Source organism: Ostrea edulis, chromosome 7 (assembly GCF_947568905.1).
Source record: "Ostrea edulis chromosome 7, xbOstEdul1.1, whole genome shotgun sequence".
In the NCBI taxonomy this organism is placed as follows: Eukaryota; Metazoa; Mollusca; class Bivalvia; order Ostreida; family Ostreidae; genus Ostrea; species Ostrea edulis.
Window position 1 is genome coordinate 67,681,553 of NC_079170.1, and position 22,805 is coordinate 67,704,357.

The 22,805-nt window shown below is 35.1% G+C and overlaps 1 protein-coding gene across 5 annotated transcripts in view; it reads left to right on the plus strand.

Annotated features, from left to right (window-relative positions):
* LOC125656825 (angiopoietin-related protein 7-like) overlaps nt 1-22,387 on the plus strand; it is a 33,951-nt gene extending 11,564 nt beyond the window's left edge. The window contains exons 4-7 of one of the 5 annotated variants that reach the window (XM_056145159.1): nt 289-450; nt 16,187-16,324; nt 21,202-21,383; nt 21,680-22,387. In XM_056145159.1, coding sequence (XP_056001134.1) covers nt 289-450; nt 16,187-16,324; nt 21,202-21,239 — 338 coding nt within the window. In that variant the 3' untranslated portion in view covers nt 21,240-21,383; nt 21,680-22,387. Of the gene's footprint in view, nt 1-288; nt 3,254-3,490; nt 4,595-16,186; nt 19,127-21,201; nt 21,384-21,679 lie in introns of those variants that run through there. The other 4 variants (XM_056145160.1, XM_056145162.1, XM_056145161.1 and 1 more) reach the window with 4 other exon arrangements.
* Nucleotides 22,388-22,805: the final 418 nt, after the last annotated feature.

Sequence of the window (22,805 nt, forward strand, 5' to 3'; positions counted from 1 at the left end):
TAACAAAAATTATCTTGCATGTCTCTATCAAAAATTGTTATACTGCACACATTCAGTGGTTGGTAATGAATGACCCACACAATTTTGAAAGAAGTGGGGCGCTACACTTGTTTTAAAAATTCCGTCCAAACTGCTGTGTTTAAGGTCTCAAGGTGGTGAAATACAATCATGTATGTTCACACGCCCGTTACCCCTCTAGACCCGCCACTGATTGTACACCTTGTCATTGGTTTTTTTTTCAATATTCTTATTTCCAATATTCTTTTTACGTTTCTTTTTACTAAACAGGAAACGATGCAATTCACTACTTAACAAAGACAAATCAGGAACTACGTGTGGAGCTGCTGAGTTTTTCTGGTGAGAAAGCGCACGCCCTGTACTCCACATTTCAAGTCGGAAACGAGAGCAGTAAATACCGGCTTACAGTATCGGGATATTCAGGAACAGCGGGTATGAGTATTTTAAATATCATTCTAACTTATCATAAAGGGAAATACTGTAAAAACTTGCTTACAGTGTCGGGGTATAATGGAACAGCGGGTATGTATGTTGTATATATCACCCTAACCTATCACACATGTTGCATACAAACTATGAAATGATCCAAGCATCACATGTTTATCAGAATAATAAATAGCACAAATGGTATCACATGATTTATCACTATTTTGTATCACAGATGGTATTGTATTTTATCACAATTTCACATCATAATTCCGATCATTCAGAATGAATTTAACATGCATAAATGACCCATGAGTCTTAACTATCACCTGGATATGCACAATGTTTGGTCTTTAGAAATCCCTGTATTACTTTCGTGTTTTGATATAAATTTCCATTTTAATACTTTATAGATGATATATATATTAGTATAACCACCAGGCATGAGTTAACATTTTAATACTTTGTAGATGATAGATATATTAGTATAACCACCAGGCATGAGTTAACATTTTAATACTTTGTAGATGATAGATATATTAGTATAACCACCAGGCATGAGTTAACATTTTAATACTTTGTAGATGATAGATATATTAGTATAACCAGCAGGCATGAGTTAACATTTTGATACTTTGTAGATGATAGATATATTAGTATAACCACCAGGCATGAGTTAACATTTTAATACTTTGTAGATGATAGATATATTAGTATAACCAGCAGGCATGAGTTAACATTTTGATACTTTGTAGATGATAGATATATTAGTATAACCACCAGGCATGAGTTAACATTTTAATACTTTGTAGATGATAGATATATTAGTATAACCACCAGGCATGAGTTAACATTTTAATACTTTGTAGATGATAGATATATTAGTATAACCACCAGGCATGAGTTAACATTTTAATACTTTGTAGATGATAGATATATTAGTATAACCACCAGGCATGCGTTAACATTTTAATACTTTGTAGATGATAGATATATTAGTATAACCAGCAGACATGAGTTAACATTTTAATACTTTGTAGATGATAGATATATTAGTATAACCAGCAGGCATGAGTTAACATTTTAATACTTTGTAGATGATAGATATATTAGTATAACCACCAGACATGAGTTAACATTTTAATACTTTGTAGATGATAAATATATTAGTATAACCAGCAGGCATGAGTTAACATTTGATTGATCACTGTTCCTTGTCATAACTTTTGATTATTTAAAGTGTCCCGGAAGTCAAATATACATTTTGGTTTATCTTATGCATTTTTAAAAATAAATACCGATAGTAAAATGCTTTCAGTTATTTTTTAATCAATAAACGATATAATGGGCAAAAATAACCTTTTTCGTAAATTCACACCTTTACGATACCGAAAACGAGACTGAAAATGTAATACCGGATCTGACGTCACAACCCATCATTGGCGGTTTCTTCACAACAAGACGAGAGTATAAGAGAAGAAAATATTCGAAGAGAAATGGCAAGTAAGAGTAAGGGACGCCGCATTTGTACAGGATGCAACAACAGGCCCTCGGACACCGTTTCCGTCCATGTTTTCCCGAAGGACGAGCGACAGAGAGCAGCATGGACTCGATTTGTGAGACTGACCCGTGCAGACTGGACAGGACCGTCCCAGTATACTGTTGTTTGTAGTGCGCATTTCACGGACGGATGTTTCGAGGCTCAGTTTTTACTGATGAGAGAATTTGTAATTCCTCCGAGAAAAAAAAAACGCCTCTGCCCTGGTGCGATTCTATCGCTTTATCTTAAGAGGAAAGTAGACGACCTCAACCTTGCCCTCCTCTCTTCGCCCGAGCCTAAACCCAAGCGCCAGACTGTAAATAGGGTAGGTCGTGTGTAACTTTATTATGAAGATTCCATCGGTAAGAAAGATGATAATTTTATTGTAGTCTGTGACGTTTATTAACTTTTTTCATTCTATAAGTTACAATACACGTACCACATGACGGGTTTCTTACATGCCCCATCTGATAAGGACCCTGGATTAGATTGCCGTTTAAACATATTCTGTCATATAGATCCACTGACCTATCTTAGTAATGTGATCAAGAACTTTGCATAATCTAAATATACGTAGACTTCTATTACTCTTTTAGTGGGCAATATTATTTTTCCAACACGATTAAATGTTAACATTGCAAAGATACCAATTCTGATCAATCAAGTGAAGGCTGAGGGGTGTAGAGTGGGTGGCCTGTAACCCCTGTTGTAACCCCTACATGTACATCCTTTGGATTTATACGTTAATGAAAATTAAATTATTTCCAAAAATCACATATGATGGAAACCCCTCTTCACTAATTTAATTTAAATAAATCATGGGCAGATCCAGGAATTTTGGAAAGGGAGGGGGGTTATACCATTATTAAATTTTAGTTGTTAAAGGGGGGTTCCACCATCTATATGTGTGGGTGTTTTTTAGCAAACTTTTCTGATGAAAGGGGAGGGTTCCGACCTTCGGGATATCCCCCCCCCCACTCTGAATGATCAAGATCCCCCCACTGCAAATTATTTCAATATTTACATAGGGACATTTTATTTCAAAACAATAAAAGAATTACAGTAAATACATTATAAAGCACTATCGTAACAATTATTTTATCCTTTTTTATTGGGAAAGGTTGATGATTGCTGCTCTACATTTTAATGAAAATTCATCAAGGCTGCATGCCATAACGAAGGAAGAGAACCAACAATTTAAAATCAGCTTTCCGAAGTTCAAGGGTGGGGAATGCAGTGTTCGTAGGAAGCCTTTTGATCCAACATTTAGTAAGAATGTACTTCTAAAGATAATCCACTATCATAATTCATATGAAAATTAATTGGCATGACATTTTTACTATTTTTGCATTTGCCACTTTTCTTTCAATCAAGTTTAAAACAGCAATAACAAAGTTAATGAGAATTTTTATTATTTATCAAAATACAATACATATAGTAAAGAGCAATTTATTGATAAGGATATAAAGCATACATACAATTTTAAATAGTGTCCATTTATTCCAGCCCATCAGTCCTGATGAAGGAGACTTATTTGGTCTTTCAAGGGTCATCAGAACCATTACCATGCTCATTGCCAGCTCAACCACCTCCACTGTGCAATGATTTTTTCCATCCTGATAAAGAAGAAGCGGTTCTACATTTTACATCGAGGTTCAGTCGGAAGGAGACATCCGTGTGAATGTGAACAAAACGTAATACTAGCCATTTTGGACATTCTAGCAAAGCAGATAAAAATATGTTGGTCATACAGATGTGCTCTATTTTAATCTTGTTTAAAAATGTGAAACACCTTTATCTTTGGTTTTGTTTAAATCTGAACCAAAGTCATATAGAGTAGTAGGTGGTGAAAACAAATTTTGTTATTTTTTTTTTTTTTTTTTACAAATAAAACAAGACTGGGAACAACCATGATATAGGGTCTGACCGTTGGGTAACAATTTGTTTGGTCTTGCATGCAACAGTGTATTTTTGCAAATAATTTATAAAATGAAATATTAACATAGTATATGTAGTATTAGCTTAGTATATATAATAGTTGTAAGAGTTAAAAATGATAAAACTTTTTTTTAAATGGGAACATGAAAGCATGGTCCTCGTCCCGTTCCTGGGTGCAGAAACATTTTATTTAAAATATTGTTTGTGTAGCTGATGCTTTCTAGAAACTTTGTAGTATTCTGTTTTGCCAGTATTTATTTATAATTATGATATTTTTTACTACCATTATGTTCATAAATGTATTATTTTTTGACCATTTCTGTTAGAATGTTGTGCTTGAATTTTTTTGTATGCATCATGTATGAATTGCACATTTGTTTAAAAAAAAGTTGCTTCAACTAAATCATACCATCACTCAGGTGCATTGCATCCTTGATACTCCTCATAGGCAAAGGAATTCCGTCACAACACATGAGGGTAGAGGGACTCGCACCTTGTGCCGTAGGTATCATTAACACCATCAAACAAATTGCCTGTATGTTGTGTGTCTGTTGTGCTTGTAATACCAAGAAATGTTTGGAATTATTCACTAATGTAATGATAAACTAGCAATCGGACCCAATAGTCATGTGAATTTTGTATTGATTAAATCAATAAAATAATTGACTTGCTCTTCAATTGTTGCCCTCATTTCTCCATACTGGGATCAGTATTGGTATTATGCCATCTCGACCTCATGCACGTCTAAACACACTGATGAAAACCCAGGGTGTTCAATGAAGCAGGCCAGTTTCTTGTTGAATGACTCCCCTCTTCTCATCAACCCTTGGCAATTCGGTGCAGCATACACTTTCATTGGCAGCTGACATATGGAAATAGAATCCACATTGACACCTGAAATGATTTGTAAACCATGTGAATTTGTGAAAGAATAGAGAACTCAATAATGGGGAAAAGATAAGACAATTCTCCTCTAGATGATAATTTTTAAAAATTCTTAGAAAAATTGTAATTACAAATATAACTGTATAAAGGGGTTGTCACATGAGAGGATAGAAAAATCAATGTTATTTTTTAGCTCTTTCCCAATGAAGTAATGAGCGAAAATACACCACGGGAACAACTAATTTTGTCTGTAATAATAGTAGGCCTATTGATAATTAAGGGTATATACCATATCACTCCCTAATTACTAAGGGGTGGTATGGTACACACCAGTGCGACCACTAACATTGTTATTACAGACAAAATGACAGATTCCTGTGAATACAACGCGGACAGGCGTAATATGGTGATTAGACATCTGTAATTTTATCATTAAAGTAATTAAAGAATGATGTACAGTTAAAAATGATTGATCAATTTCGTATTTCCCAAAATTTATTTTATAAACAAACAGTCTAACGGCGCCTTACCATTCCGTGCTTCCGAGACGATGTTCAAGTTGTTCACGTTCAGCATTTTCCCCATTTATCTCGTCGAAATAATCGGAATCCATTGCAACTGACTCTTATTGGTAAGGGACGATGTCCTGTACGTCCTCGTTACGATAATCTTTAAAGGAAGACGCTGCAAATGATATGTGGAGGTCGATTTCGTCCACAGAAACGGAGGTATCGCTCGCATTTGCCATACTGGCCTGTTTGAGACTGATGGGTTGTGACGTCACACGTCATTATGGCTAAATATAGTAAAACCGGAAGTTCAGTTGATTGGTTTCGGGCAGGTGCAAAAACAGCTAACTTTGACGGGGAATACCTCGGTATTGAATGCACGCACGATCATAATATTTTATTCTTATATTTTCAAATGTATTTCTGAACCAATTTACCGTTTTTGCACCCATGACTTCCGGGGCACTTTAAATTACATGAGATATATGACCAATTTAGCCTCACCCTGGTATCTGAACTCTGAATCTAGGAATTTTACAATTTCAATGTCCACTAATTATGCAGGTATTTTGTTTCGTTGATGCAAAGCAGAGAATATTCTTTGATATTTTTTTTTAGATTTATCACTGTTAAATATCTTAACATTTTCAAATTATGAATCCTAATATATGATCAACTTAGCTGCATCCTTGTACATAGACCATGAACCCTTGGGTCATGATTTTCAGTTTTGGTAAAGGATCCATTGCTTATGAATTTCATTACAAATATTTGTTTTAACAATTACTTTATTTCAAAATGTTGTGCCTGTTTATAATTTTGGTATATGTTTCTTTTAGTAATTTCATTCCAACATGTTTGTAAATGTTAATAATTATCCGCAGTGGCTCACTGGTAGAGCGTTCGACATGTGAGTTTGAACCCCGCCTATGCCATGGCCGCGTCATGCCTAAGACGTTAACATAGGACGTGATTGCTCTTCAACAAACCATCGGCATTTAGAAGTGAGAATCACGGGTCTTTCGGATGTGACCTTAAAACGGAGGTCTCGCGTCACGGCAGGCGTTAATTAAAGAACCCTCACTGCTACGGCCCTGAGCGCTAAGCATAGGTCTAAATTTGTGGTACGTAACCTAAAGCTGGTGACGTCTCAGTATGAGTGAAACATTCCCGACGGGACATAAAACAAACAAACAAACAACCAATCAATCATTTATTGTTGTTTTCCATTTCGATTTCTTAAAAGTTATCTTTTTGAAGAGTTATTGTAAAAAGTGATTTTGTCATGTTGCTGATTAGGAGAGATACGTCGATGAACATTTCAAAAGTAATCCAAGTTATTTTTACACTGTAAAAATATCACTTTAAATTTCTTATTTTCACAGAGCTTAAACAACAGTCGTAAACATAAAAAAAATTCATTCAATAAATACTGTAAATTCCAAAACTTAGGCGAGGCATTTATCGCGTAATTTCGCGAAAAGCACCACAAACAAAGTAAAATTATTTGCTTTAATTCTTATATCGCTGAAATGCATGTTAAAATTCTTGAGTCCCATGGGAATCCGGGTTAGAATAGTTTTTCAGTACCCCTTGCTTGTTGTAAAAGATTATTAAATGGGGGTGGTCTTTCGGATGAGACCGCAAAAACCGAGGCCCCACAGCAGGAGTGACAAGATAAATACCCATTCTTGCTCAAAAGCCATGAGCGCCGAACATAGGCCTAAATTCTGCAGTCCTTCAACGGCAATGGTGATGTCTCCATGTGAGTGAAAGATTCACGAGAGGGACGCTAAACTATGTGCAATCAATCAATCAATTGATAAAATTCTTGATTCACTGACCACTATCGGATCCGCAATATTGCGTTTGATGTCCACGAGGCATTTCGCGACATGAAGTACTTGTGTAAGATAAGGAAACAACAGCAAATTCCAGTATTTCATCGTACAAACGTAACGAAATTTTACACATCACACTATCATACAGCCATTCGACGCGCAGGCGCACATTTATAACAGTAAAAAGTTCAAAACTTTTAACAATTTTTCACGAAGGTCATTTACATGTAGTGCGCATGTCACCAATTCTTACGAAGGACATTGAGAATAGTGGACTAAAATGGAGAAAGGCGACGTGTTAGCGTTAACTTTAGTATTGTTAAAGAGGGGGAATTAAGCTGAAATGATTTATTTGAACGGAGTGTAATAATGGAGATACTGTAAATGTATTGCATTTAACTCTGTATTTTATTTAGCGCCTTCCGCGGAAATCAGCATCCGCTAAATCAAGTACATCATTAAATGTTTTGCGTATAAATATAAATATATATATATATATATATATATATATATATATATATATATATACAAAGCACTAAAATGACCAACGACACGAACAACGAGATTGTCAAATTTTCGGGACGACCCGTCCCTTCTTCAGGACAAACGAAAACAATTATATAATGTGGTCAATATCAACACAGCATTATAACAAAAACTACATATAAATACATATAGCACTACAACTACACTAATCTACAAACGTATTTACAACGCAGACTACATGTTTTTGGTCTTTAGGCTTGCCAATCAATGTTAAAAGTGGAGCGAATTAGGACATGCCTTATTCGTCCAAAGACCCGATCCAAAATGTCCGAAAAGAAAAACAATAAACTTAATTAATCTCAAGTGGAACGAGTTAACCCAATTACGTTCACAAATAGTAAAGTTAACTCGTACCCAGAGAGATTCTATTTTAACCATGCATAATTTATAAAGATAATAATAAGTAACAAATACAAAAAAATAATAAATAAATGAAAATAAGTTATGTAAACGAAGTAAGAAATGAACAAAGTTTGAGAGAAAGATAATGTAAACAACAAGTTTGAATAAGTTAACAAAATGGACCAACTCCAAACAAAAACAAAGAATAAGCAGCCCAGGAAATTGAATCAACATCAGACATTCCCGTACTGATCATGTCTAGGGTAGATCGGCAAAAAACATAAAATCACGGAAACTGATAAATGGGTTTTACATGAAAGCAATCGGTTATGAAGTTCAATGTAATTAGAAGGGATGGGCTGATTGTAAACAGAATTGAAAAGAAAAAAACTGTGTTCAACAATGGTCATAGTACCACTGTTCGGGACATGATCAAACGAGTAGGTCTAGATGAAGCTTAAAATCTAGTAAGGGTTTAGCCCGTATTCATCCTAGTGAAGTCAGTAGGTTTGTTGATACCATGCGGTTCAAATGACTTCAACCTGTGCATCCAGAATTTTTCCTTCTGCTTTCTTTCGGTATCTGACCAACTAGGGTCATGATCAATAACCACTACTGTCATGTCCTCCCATCGGTGGTTATTGCCATTGAAATGTGTTGCTACTGGCAAATCTTTTTTGGTTCTGATGGAGGACCGGTGGTTGTTGACTCGTCTGAGAAGGTCTGTTGTTTCTCCTATGTACTGCTTCTGGCAGACATCGCAACTGATGAGATAGATGCAGTTATTGGTTTTGCAGGAAAAGTTTCCCAATATTTTATAACTGCGACCCATGACAGAACTGCTAAAACCCTCAGTGTCTGAGATATATTTGCATAATTGACATCTGAGGTCTGAGCATATTTTGTAACCTCCATTGGGTAAAGGGTCATCCTGTTTGGTCCATACTATCATGTCCTTCAGGTTTCTGGGACGTCTGAAGGATGCCATTGGTGGTTCCTTAAAAACACCAGCCATTCGTTTGTTGGCATGCAGAATGGGCAGGTGTTTCTTCAGAATACCGTTGATGTTCTTGAGGGCGGGATGATACGTAGTGATCAATGGAACCCTGTCATTCTGAGGTTTTTCTTTATACTGGAGGAGGGACTGTCGGTCCTGTAGTGCCATCTCATCAATCGCGGATTGTACCTTGCAAGGATCATATCCTCTGTTAGTGAGATGAGTATTGAGGATTGTTCCTTGTTCTTGGAAAATAGTAGGAGTGGAACAGATGCGGCGGATTCGCGTAGCCAAACCCTTAGGTACACCTTTGGAAGTGTGGGGTGGATGACAACTTGATGGCATAAGGTATAAATGAGAGTGAGTGGGTTTGGTGTGGAGATTAAACTCAATTTCCCCGTTTCTAAATGTGGCTGTGGTATCCAGAAAAGTGTTATTTGAGGTGGAAATTTCCACAGTAGACTTGGTGGAATTATGGAAAGAGTTTGCCATCTCGATAAAATCGTCCAGTCTTTCACGACCGTTAACCCACTTCATCTCAATGTCATCAATAAAACGTAGCCAACTGAGGGGTTTAACTGGTGAATAATGTAGAAGTCTACGTTCCAGTCTCCCCATAAAGATGTTGACATACGATGGTGCCATTTTTATTCCCATAGTTGTGCCACTTATTTGCAGGTAGTGTTCACTATTGAACATGAAGTTATTGAACTTGAGGATATGTTCAAGAAGCTGAATGAATGATTCAGTTGAAGGACATTTAATTACCCTATTGTTCCAAACCTCTCTACATGCCTCAATACCCTCGTCATGTGGAATGTTAGTGTAAAGTGAAGTAACATCCATGGTCACAAGGAGGGTATGGTCTGGCAGGCCCGATGAGGGTGTTTTATTAAGGTAATCAGTGGTGTCCTTCAAGTATGGTGGTAAATCTTCCACGTGCTGACGGAGATGTAAATCAATGAATTCAGAGATTTTCTCCGTGGGATGTCCGATGGCGCTGACTATAGGACGGCCTGGCAAGTCTTTTTTTGTGAATTTTAGGCAGTAGATAGAATAGTCCTGGTCTACAGTTGTTAGGGCAAAGCGCCCCCAAAACATTGTCACCGATCTCGCCCTTGTTGTACATTTGCTGGAGGGTTTCGGTGATCTTGGTAGAGAACTCTTCGGTGGGGGGTCAAACTGTAACTTTTTATAAAAGTGTTCGTCTGAGAACTGTCTATGAGCGTCGTTTAGGTACTTTTCTTTGTCCATGACAACAACAGTAGAACCCCTGTCTGCCTTTTTAATGTCAATATCATTCCGATTTTTTAATGTTTGCAATGCCAACCTTTCGTCTTTGCCGAGATTTTTTCGGGTTTAATCCGGCTTTAAAAGGATTTTGTTTATTTCTTCCTCGACCGCCTCGATGTAAGACTCCAAAGCTCCACATTTGCCAGGAGGTGGTTCCCAAGTGCTTTTGGGTCTGTAGAAAGGATGCTTCTCTAAAATGTCAATAGCATCTTGGGATGGGGAAGCACTCGTATCTTTGGAGTCCTTGCGGGAGAAATGTTCCTTAAGCCGTAGTCGGCGGAAGAATGATCTAGTGGCCTCTCTTATTTGTTGATCATTGACTTTACGTGGAACTTTAGTGCTTATATATATATATATATATATATATATATATATATATATATATATATATATATATATATTTAATAAATTCTCTTTTCTTGGTATCGCGGGAGAATAAAATCAAAAATAAAATTCAGTACTCAATTTTTTATTTATAGCGCTTTCGCCCTGTGGGCTCTCGGCAGTAGATTTTTAAACAATGCAAACAAGTCTTGATTTTCTTAAAGTGTCGTATCTGAGAAGATACAAGGCCAGTAAAGAAATTTATAAAAGCACTGAAAAGGCCATGCCACTGTTGGTTATTTAAAACTCAAATTTTCGACGCAACCCGCGTCTTTATCAAGAGACATATATTACATAAACAAATAACACGCAAAAACGACAAGTATCGATAAACTACATTGGTGACAAGAGTGATACACTGTTGTACTGAGTGATACAAATGATGGTGGTTTCGTTGTAAAGCGTGTTTACTGGCTATGGTTTAGAGAGTTATATATATATATATATATATATATATATATATATATATATATATATATATATGCTTTTCTAAAGTTACTTAAAGATCGGTATGGAGAATCTCATAAGACGACCTAACGCAAGAGCGATAACTCGCGTAAATATATATCTATTCAATTGTTAATCATTTCTTTTACCTTTTAATTTACAATGTTGAAACACTTTTCTGATTTTTTAACAAAGAAAATATACAAGAAATGATTTTGAATTGGACAGCTGATTTGAAAGTGTGACATTTATACGAGTTACCGTTCTTGTGCTAGGTCGAAGAAAAAAACCCAGTTCCACCTACCCAGCTTTAAAACTTTAAAAATTATTTTTATCAAATGTTGTTGTTATATAAGATATTTCAGACATGCTTCATGAGCAAATCATATTAGTTTTGATATAAATAGCCTGTATCTTTCGTAGATCTTCAATTCCTTGTAGGTCTTCAATTAGGCAGGCCGGTTATATCTTACGACATATCTTCGGAACATTTCGTGAATATGTCTGCTGAGCTTTAATTCATCCCAGTACGTGGCAGGGGGGATAAGATAACATTTCTTTTTGGCAGGGTACATTTTCTTTATTGTCGTTATCTTGATCAAGTGGTCTGTGTATTATTATGTATTATGACATGCGAAATTTACAGCATTAGATAGTTGCTTTGCCGACTTTGTCTTTCTATGGTATCTGAATCGTAAGGCTGAAATTATCGATTAAACTTGTGAATTAAATGTTGAATCCGTGCCCCCCCCCCCTCTACGATTTAGGATTTCTAGTTAAAACAGAGCTATACTGGACCCTGGATCCTTGGCAATAGGATTTTAGCTTTTTGGATTGAAATCAAACGTTGTGAACTTTATGATAAACTCGATGTTCCACAACAAAATGTTGAACAACGTAATCAATAATATGAATATAAGCCTCGAGAACATGAGAATAGATATGATCAAAATGTAATGTTAAAGAGTTTGATAGATTGCCATTATTCATGTTTATAACAGTAATCAATACTCTGTTGTAGGAGACAGTTGATGTTTATAACAGTAATCAATACTCTGTTGTAGGAGACAATTGATGTTTATAATAGTTATCAATACTCTGTTGTAGGAGACAGTTGATGTTTATAACAGTTATCAATACTCTGTTGTAGGAGACAGTTAATGTTTATGATAGTTATGAATACTCTGTTGTAGGAGACAGTTGATGTTTAAAACAGTTATCAATACTCTGTTGTAGGAGACAGTTAATGTTTATGATAGTTATGAATACTCTGTTGAAGGACACAGTTGATGTTTATAACAGTTATCCATACTCTGTTGAAGGAGACAGTTGATGTTTATAACAGTTATCAATACTCTGTTGTAGGAGACAGTTGATGTTTATAACAGTTATCCATACTCTGTTGTAGGAGACAGTTGATGTTTATAACAGTTATCCATACTCCGTTGTAGAAGAAAGTTGATGTTTATAATAGTTATGAATACTCTGTTGTAGAAGACAGTTGATGTTTATAACAGTTATCAATACTCTGTTGTAGGAGACAGTTGATGTTTAAAACAGTTATCAATACTCTGTTGTAGGAAACAGTTGATGTTTATAAAAGTTATCAATATCCTGTTGTAGGAGACAGTTGATGTTTATAACAGTTATACATACTCTGTTGTAGGAGACAGTTGATGTTTATAAAAGTTATCAATATCGTGTTGTAGGAGACATTTAATGTTTATAACAGTAATCAATACTCTGTTGTAGGAGAAAGTTGATGTATATAACAGTAATCAATACTCTGTTGTAGGAGATAGTTGATGTTTATAACAGTTATCAATACTCTGTTGTAGGAGAAAGTTGATGTTTATAACAGTTATCAATACTCTGTTGTAGGAGACAGTTGATGTTTATAACAGTTATCAATACTCTGTTGTAGGAGAGAGTTGATGTTTATAACAGTTATCAATACTCTGTTGTAGGTGAAAGTTGATGTTTATAACAGTTATCAATACTCTGTTGTAGGAGAGGGTTGATGTTTATAACAATTATCAATACTCTGTTGTAGGAGACAGTTGATGTTTATAACAGTTATCAATACTCTGTTGTAGGAGAAAGTTGATGTATATAACAGTAATCAATACCCTGTTGAAGGAGACAGTTGATGTTTATAACAGTTATCAATACTCTGTTGTAGGAGAAAGTTGATGTATATAACAGTAATCAATACCCTGTTGAAGGAGACAGTTGATGTTTATAACAGTTATCAATACTCTGTTGTAGGAGACAGTTGATGTTTAAAACAGTTATCAATACTCTGTTGTAGGAGACAGTTGATGTTTATAACAGTTATCAATACTCTGTTGTAGGAGAAAGTTGATGTATATAACAGTAATCAATACCCTGTTGAAGGAGACAGTTGATGTTTATAACAGTTATCAATACTCTGTTGTAGGAGACAGTTGATGTTTATAAAAGTTATCAATATCGTGTTGTAGGAGACATTTAATGTTTATAACAGTAATCAATACTCTGTTGTAGGAGAAAGTTGATGTATATAACAGTTATCAATACTCTGTTGTAGGAGAAAGTTGATGTTTATAACAGTTATCAATACTTTGTTGTAGGAGAGAGTTGATGTTTATAACAGTAATCAATACCCTGTTGAAGGAGACAGTTGATGTTTATAACAGTTATCAATACTCTGTTGTAGGAGAAAGTTGATGTATATAACAGTAATCAATACCCTGTTGAAGGAGACAGTTGATGTTTATAACAGTTATCAATACTCTGTTGTAGGAGAGGGTTGATGTTTATAACAATTATCAATACTCTGTTGTAGGAGACAGTTGATGTTTATAACAGTTATCAATACTCTGTTGTAGGAGAAAGTTGATGTATATAACAGTAATCAATACCCTGTTGAAGGAGACAGTTGATGTTTATAACAGTTATCAATACTCTGTTGTAGGAGAAAGTTGATGTATATAACAGTAATCAATACCCTGTTGAAGGAGACAGTTGATGTTTATAACAGTTATCAATACTCTGTTGTAGGAGACAGTTGATGTTTATAAAAGTTATCAATATCCTGTTGTAGGAGACAGTTGATGTTTATAACAGTTATACATACTCTGTTGTAGGAGACAGTTGATGTTTATAAAAGTTATCAATATCGTGTTGTAGGAGACATTTAATGTTTATAACAGTAATCAATACTCTGTTGTAGGAGAAAGTTGATGTATATAACAGTTATCAATACTCTGTTGTAGGAGAAAGTTGATGTTTATAACAGTTATCAATACTTTGTTGTAGGAGAGAGTTGATGTTTATAACAGTTATCAATACTCTGTTGTAGGAGAGAGTTGATGTTTATAACAGTTATCAATACTCTGTTGTAGGTGAAAGTTGATGTTTATAACAGTTATCAATACTCTGTTGTAGGAGAGAGTTGATGTTTATAGCTGTTATCAATACTCTGTTGTACGAGAGAGTTGATGTTTATAACAGTTATCAACACTTTGTTGTAGGAGAGAGTTGATGTTTATAACAGTTATCAATACTCTGTTGTAGGTGAAAGTTGATGTTTATAACAGTTATCAATACTCTGTTGTAGGAGAGAGTTGATGTTTATAGCTGTTATCAATACTCTGTTGTACGAGAGAGTTGATGTTTATAACAGTTATCAACACTTTGTTGTAGGAGAGAGTTGATGTTTATAACAGTTATCAATACTCTGTTGTAGCAGACAGTTGATGTTTATAACAGTAGTCAATACCCTTTTGTAGGAGACAGTTGATGTTTATAACAGTTATCAATACTCTGTTGTAGGAGAGAGTTGATGTTTATAACAGTTATCAATACTCTGTTTTAGTAGACAGTTGATGTTTATAACAGTTATCAATACCCTGTTGTAGGAGACAGTTGATGTTTATAACAGTTATCAATACTCTGTTGTAGGAGAAAGTTGATGTTTATAACAGTTATCAATACTTTGTTGTAGGAGACAGTTGATGTTTATAACAGTTATTAATACTCTGTTGTAGAAGAGAGTTGATGTTTATAACAGTTATCAATACTCTGTTGTACGAGAGAGTTGATGTTTATAACAGTTATCAACACTTTGTTGTAGGAGAGAGTTGATGTTTATAACAGTTATCAATACTCTGTTGTAAGAGACAGTTGATGTTTATATCAGTTATAAATACTCTGTTGTAGGAGACAATTGATGTTTATAACAGTTATGAATACTCTGTTGTAGGAGACAGTTGATGTTTATAACAGTTATACATACTCTGTTGTAGGAGACAGTTGATGTTTATAACAGTTATCAAAACTCTGTTGTAGGAGACAGTTGATGTTTATAACAGATATCAATACTCTGTTGTCGAAGACAGTTGATGTTTATAACAGTTATCAATACTCTGTTGTAGGAGATAGTTGATGTTTATAACAGTTATCAATATTCTGTTGTAGGAGACAGTTGATGTTTATAACAGTTATCAATATTCTGTTGTAGGAGACAGTTGATGTTTATAACACTTATCAATACTCTGTTGTAGGAGACAGTTGATGTTTATAACAGTTATCAATGCTCTGTTGTAGGAGACAGTTGATGTTTATAACAGTTATCAATACTCTGTTGTAGGAGACAGTTGATGTTTATAACAGTTATACATACTCTGTTGTAGGAGACAGTTGATGTTTATAACAGTTATCAGTGCTCTGTTGTAGGAGAAAGTTGATGTTTATAACAGTTATCAAAACTCTGTTGTAAGAGAAAGTTGATGTTTATAACAGTTATCAATACTCTGTTGTAGGAGACAGTTGATGTTTATAACAGCTATCAATACTCTGTTGTAGGAGACAGTTGATGTTTATAAAAGTTATTAATACCCTGTTGTAGGAGACATTTGATGTTTATAAGAGTTATCAGTACTCTGTTGTAGGGGAAAGTTGATGTTTATAACATTAATCTCTACTCTGTTATAGGAGACAGTTGATGTTTATAACAGTTATCAATACTCTGTTGTAGGTGACAGTTTGGACAGGCACAATGGATATAAGTTCAGTACACATGATGAGGATAACGATGATTCCATTGTTTATAACTGTGCGGTAGAGAGACACGGAGCCTGGTGGTACAAGGGATGTGCTCACTCCAACCTGAACGGTCTGTACGCCGGGTCCGCTGTGTCTGGTGGACAATACCCGTTCTGGTGGCATTGGAAATCTTATACCGCATTAAAAGGTATATCGATGCGGATACGACCTAAGAATTAACATCAATGAATACCGTGTTTGACAAATGACTAAATCATGTCTTGGATTGACTTATTTTACATCAGATATCTATGATGACAAAAGAATAGTAACGGGCGGTTCATAAATATGATTGAAATTATCAGGCATATTTACAATCTAACTGTTTGTTGAGTAGTGAACAGTAGTAGAATGACTGAGTTATCTGTGTATATATATATATATATATATATATATATATATATTAGCATAAGTCACTGATAATTAAACTCTGACAAATGAACAACATATTCCAACAACAACATTGATGTTTTCCGCCACACTCAACAATTTACAGTTATCTGGTGGCGCCCAGTTTTTATTGGTGGAAGAGAGAAATCAGATACAATGTACCTAGGAAGAGACCACCGACCTTTCGAAAATAAACTGGGAAACTTTCTCACTTACTGGCGCGAGCGGGATTTGAACCCGCGCCGACAGAGGTGAGAGGTCGTGTGATTTTGAGTGCGATGCTCTAACCACTCGGCCACGGAGGCCCCACTTAGTGTAGAAAATCTGTGTAAACCAAACATATACTACTATAAAACACACTAGTGCAGAAAATCTATATCAACATTTGTTTTAATCGGACATCAGTCTACACGTTCTCTCTCTCTCTCTCTCTCTCTCTCTCTCTCTCTCTCTCTCTCTCTCTCTCTCTCTCTTGTTATGTTGATATGCATTGCATCCTCTCAAGTTGCGGTATCTATACGTTACAAACAATGCACATGCGCAACGATGCGGAAAGATTCAGAGACGACCTCCTTGCAGCATCGAGATGAAATGATGTGAAATTGTTTTGTGTTACCTGGGTTTTTAGATACGCAGCGGGAGACAGGGTGGAGCTGTCCCATAGCGGGGGAGGGGGTGAGCTGTCCGATAGCGGGGGGCGGAGTGGAGCTATCCGATAGTGGGGGACGGTGTGGAGCTGTCCGATAGCGGGGGACGGGGTGAAACTGTCTGATAGCGGGGGACGGGGAACAGGTGTCCGATAAACGTGTGTTGCTTTTCTTTACCGGTGCTTGATTTGTCCGGCTGTGAGCGAGGAGTGATAAGTATATGTTGAGGGTCATCTGAGTATAGTATTAAATCTGTCATCTAAACAAGGTACAATTAACGAGTGAATTCCATTTTTGAAATAATCGCTAATGGAAAGTATGCAATTTATATACCCTCGTGTATTTTTATTTCATATATTTGTTTTTGTTTTTTCATCTCTGTCGAAATCCCCAGTCGTTAAAATAGATATGCTATATTTACCAAGAGCCACACACGCAATGTGGACAACTACTGCGCTTTCATGAGGAAATAGCTATCGGTACAACTTGTTGGAATATCAAAGGCAAAAACATTGGATATGAACGCATGATGCAAACTCCCCCCCCCCCCTCCCTGGTATTCCTCCACCCAGCGAAAACATGATAGATTTATTTCTTATCATTTGAACAATAAAACATGATTTTGTTTTCTTATTTATACAACGTATCAATACACATCATGAAATCAAATTAAGATTTTCCTTATGCAGAAATCAAACGAATTGTTCAGCCAAAGTTACCGTAATTTCATCAACACAATAAATATTAAGTGATTCATAAATGATTGTATAGCATAACTGTACCATTGACTGATGTGTGACACATATGCCTGGGTTTGAACTCTGTTTATTAAAGTGTAGTTTGGGGTAAAGTCTATTAATTTAACCCCTTCTCTACCAATTTGACCGGTGGCGCGTAAAAACAGGGCAACGCAAAAGGAGTGCCTCTAAATCTTTGAAACTACGGTCATAAGATATATGATCTATATATCATATTTTTGGAAATTTCCTCTATTTTTTGACTATGTAAAAATCAATAAAGCAAGTAAAGCTATTAAATTAAAGAAAGCATTTAAAGTGAAAGATGGCTTCGTCTAAATATGACGCAACGCTTTTTCGCAAGGTCATTTTCCCCTCGATATGATTTTTAAATTTTCCTTATGAATTCAATATTTTTTATATTTTTGAAAAGCATATATTCCCTGCTTTCAGAAGATATAAAAATTATTTTTAATGCCTGGCAAAGCTATAAGAAATTAGCAATTTTTTGCACATGTACGTTTTCTTAGGATTTTATTTCTCAATGTTTAAACATATCGGCGTCTCACCTATATTTATGTATGGAAATAGGGAAAAGTAAATACAGCCTGTAAAAGTAGAGGAAATTTCCATTTTGATGGGCCCTTATTCGTGTTATAATTCTCGGTAGTTTTTATATTACGATAAAATGAAATTGGGACATGCTGCGCGGTTTTCTTTAAAATTAGCGACAAAACGTCGTCGCTAAAAGCGATCGACGCGCGTCGCACAATAAAGTGGTGAAAACTATAAAATTTGAATTGTCCTCTTTTAGTAAATTCAGTACCTTTTGATACACTAAAACAATATACACATGTGTATGAAATAATCAGCCAGGTATTCTCTGCTTTTTTTTAAAGCATAAAACGAATATTGGTATGTAACAGTTACACAACCTACATGTAACTTCATAAGACAATTAAAACACCTACTGAGAATGTTATATCGGCAGAGTAAATTAATTTAAAGCATGCTGAATTTAATTTCACAAACTTGATATGATTTAATTGTGATGATTTCAAAAATAACATTCCTACTCACCACCCTGTACCTCAGAAATTAAAATGTAACTTAGAAATAATGAATGCATTTAAAAAAAAAAAAAGATAAATAAAATACTTCAATTTCAGATATAAACGTTATATTTGTTCGGAATAGTAATAATTCCCCCCCCCCCCCCCTGCCAAACAAATAAAACTAAAAAGAAGTTCGCATACTATAGTTTTATTTTTCCGTGATCAGGATCGCGGGTCCCGCGGGGTTTTCTGAAAGTGTGCACGGGGAACACACGTGTTTCCGTTTCAACGAAAACAACACAGCTTCACTGTCACAGCGAAGGCTTGTATTTTACATCTTTAAAACGACCTGATGTCAGAAGAAGATGCCCTGGCATTCCTTTTGCAGGATAACCCAAACGATCATGCATTCAGTATAAACATGTACATGTAAGTTGATGTAGCCACATAGGCCGACCAGAAAAAAAAATTGCAGTTTTGTTATGTTATGAAAAATTCACGATTAATCAACGCGATTTGATGCCCTAATTTGTCGTTTCATGAAAGAAAATATTTATATTTTATGATATCTAAACCAAGTGAATAACACCCAATTGTTTATTAAGAGCATTTATTCTGTCCTGGTCCGGCATTAATCCGTCTGATTACCCCCCCCCCTTTTTTTTTCCCCCCAGAATTCTCTCCTTACCTGACGTGCGAGTGTAAGAAGTGGGTGGATTTAGTGTACAATGAGAAGGGGGATGGTGTGGTTTTAATCAGACTGGGCATTCTTGGCCGCTGGTGAGAGGGCTATTTTCCAGAATTTTTCCATGTTTATTAAAAATTATCTTTCTATGAAAAGAAAACACAACCTGTTAGGAAAACACATATTACGTCATTGTAATGATAGAATTTATTATCATAATTTGAATTATTTTTTTCATATTGTAACAGAAATATAAACGAAATGTGTGTTTGGGCCGAAATGGGGGTGGGGGTGGGGGTACGTAACATCAAAGTCTGATTATGACAGGCTAATGAAAAATCATATAGATTTCTCTTTTATCCAAATGCATGTATTTTATATACACTGATTAGCTTATGACCATAAATTACATGTGATCCATACATGCTGGTACTGGTATGCCATGGGCTATGATCTTGCCTAGATTTTCTCTAATTTCGACTAAATCCACACCCCCATCTGAGTATCATGCAAGGGGATTTAGACACTGTGTACCACGAAGAACCAATTCAATTCTACTTTTATATCTAGGGTCACATACTTTCCCTCAGAGTTGCAGTATTTTTGCTGGACCCTGTAGGTTTTAACCTGAATTTCTTCAGTAACCCCCCCCCCCCCCCCCCCCCCCCCCCCCCCCCAATGTATATGCTAGGCATAATGCTGACACCTACATCATGCATATCTTTTTTTTCATTACCACTCTGCTACACTTGCAATGTATAATAAATTATTCCATCATTTCTAACACATGTACGTACGCAATACCCTACCAAATGTCACTTCAAATACAGGACATCTCTATCTTTAAATAAATTTGAGCTGAACTTAAGTGCGAAACTGTCCCGTACTACCATGGAACTTATATTTTGCTTTAAAACATAAACCAACAATTCTTAATTGTAATTTCTTTTCATCTTTAAAAAGGGTATTGACATCCCAATATTTAGTGGGAAGTTCCCAGGTATCGTCCGCTAGTGACAGTCTGCTGGCAAATCCAGGCATGTGATGGAAGGATGCTGATGTGAAGGACACAGGAACACCTGATCCAAGAACTGTGGCATTTCATTCAGAATGACAACCTGACATTCAGTTGGTATGACTCTGAGAGGTTGAATATAGGGTTAAATCTGTATACCTTTGGTTAACAATAAATAATAATAAATAAATCCAGATAATACATTCACAAATGGAATCATGGCGTCATGATACACTGAAAAGCGTGTTTTACTGGGTTTTTTTTTTTACTGCATTACTAGGTATCACATACATACAAAAAGAGACAAAAAAATGGAAAATCATTGTTCTGTTTCTAATTATAAGGTATGACAAGTTTTCTAAATACTGACAAAAAAGGTATGGTGGCCAATACTGATTTATTTGCAATTTCCTTTCAGATATGGGACCCGATTATTCAGAGAACTGCAGATTTTAGGAAGCTGTTTTTGACAGAAGATTTGGTTTTCTCCATCTGTATTGCCACCAACCATTATGCTGAGATGGTCATCTCTAGGGGGAAGGATTGTCATTATGCTTCCCAAGGAAGTTCGCATCCTCTCACTGAAGAGGAATTGTACAGGTGATACTAGTTTTAAAGTACCGATATTGTGACAGTGATTTTCAGTTTAAAACGAATAATAAAATGCATAATAAAAAGATTATCTTTACCAAAATTAATCTTGCTGTGCATCTAACACATTTATTAGATGTGTACTACAATTACCTCTGATAAAATTGCATAAATAATTAATGCATACTAGTAATTTTCAGAGGGCCTTGACTATAGAAAACATTTACAGAGCCAATTGAGCATTCAAAAGCTCTGACAATACATTAGTATTTAGGGCTAAGTATTAAGAAATTCTTTTTTTCCAGATTTTTGTGCATTATCTTATACATGTTTGCTGTGAAGTTCCAGTCGATAGACAGATATTGGTCAATGCATGCCCCTATCGGAACAACCCAGTACAGTGTATCAGGAATGCTGTCTAGAAATAAGTTTTAAGAGGTTGAATATAAGAACATTTTTGTTAAATATGATGCAAGTACATTTAAATCTAGTGATTGAAAGTAAGTACTTGAACATTCGTATATACGTTGAACTTGCAGAAGAAAAACGGGTAGTACTTTTTGATAACATTTGATAAGGTGCTGTAACTTCTGTTGCTTAGCAACCAAATATATTTGAATGCAAAAAATTTAATTATTTTAGATTAACAATAAAGATCTTTGTTTTACTGTTGCAATATTTATTCTATTTAGTGGAACATAATAGAATGGCAAAACATCATATTATTAGAAAATGATGGATATGTACAATGTATATAAAGTACAAAGTTTCCATTTTATGACCTTTGACCTTAATTTTCTTCATATATTTTGTTAAAAACCTTTTAAAATGATTAAGATTTATTTAAAGATTATATTTTTAAAATAATGTGACATTTACTAATCATCATTCAATGTAATTGTGTTTAAATTGTATCAAATGTATGTACAAAGGCAAATTATGGTCAAAATTGTACTACGAGTGTTGTTACTTAGCAACCAAAAATATTTGTTTGTCAATAAAATTGATTAATTCGATTGTGATGCATTTGTAGTATTTTCAAAGGCACATCAGCTCATACATTTAAAATTTCCTATTTTTGACTCTAATTTAGTGAGAGGGGTCGTAATATATATATATTTCAGAGAGAAAAAAAATCGCAAAAATGTGCACATATATGACCTTTGACCCCGTAGATCTCTTTGAGGTCATGGGATACCTTGGCAAACTTTATAAGAAATTATTTCCTGTCCAATTCCTAACAAAATTATATGTCATATGCCTATCCCAAATCGTGATACATGCAGATTTTATTCGATGTAAAAATATTGTCATTTAATCTTTAAAAACCTCTAAAATGTGCCGGTAGAGAAAGGGTTAAACAATGCAACTCAGGGGAAATGCGGAAGAAAATATTCGTGGAAACAATCAAACGAAGCAGGAAGAATTTCT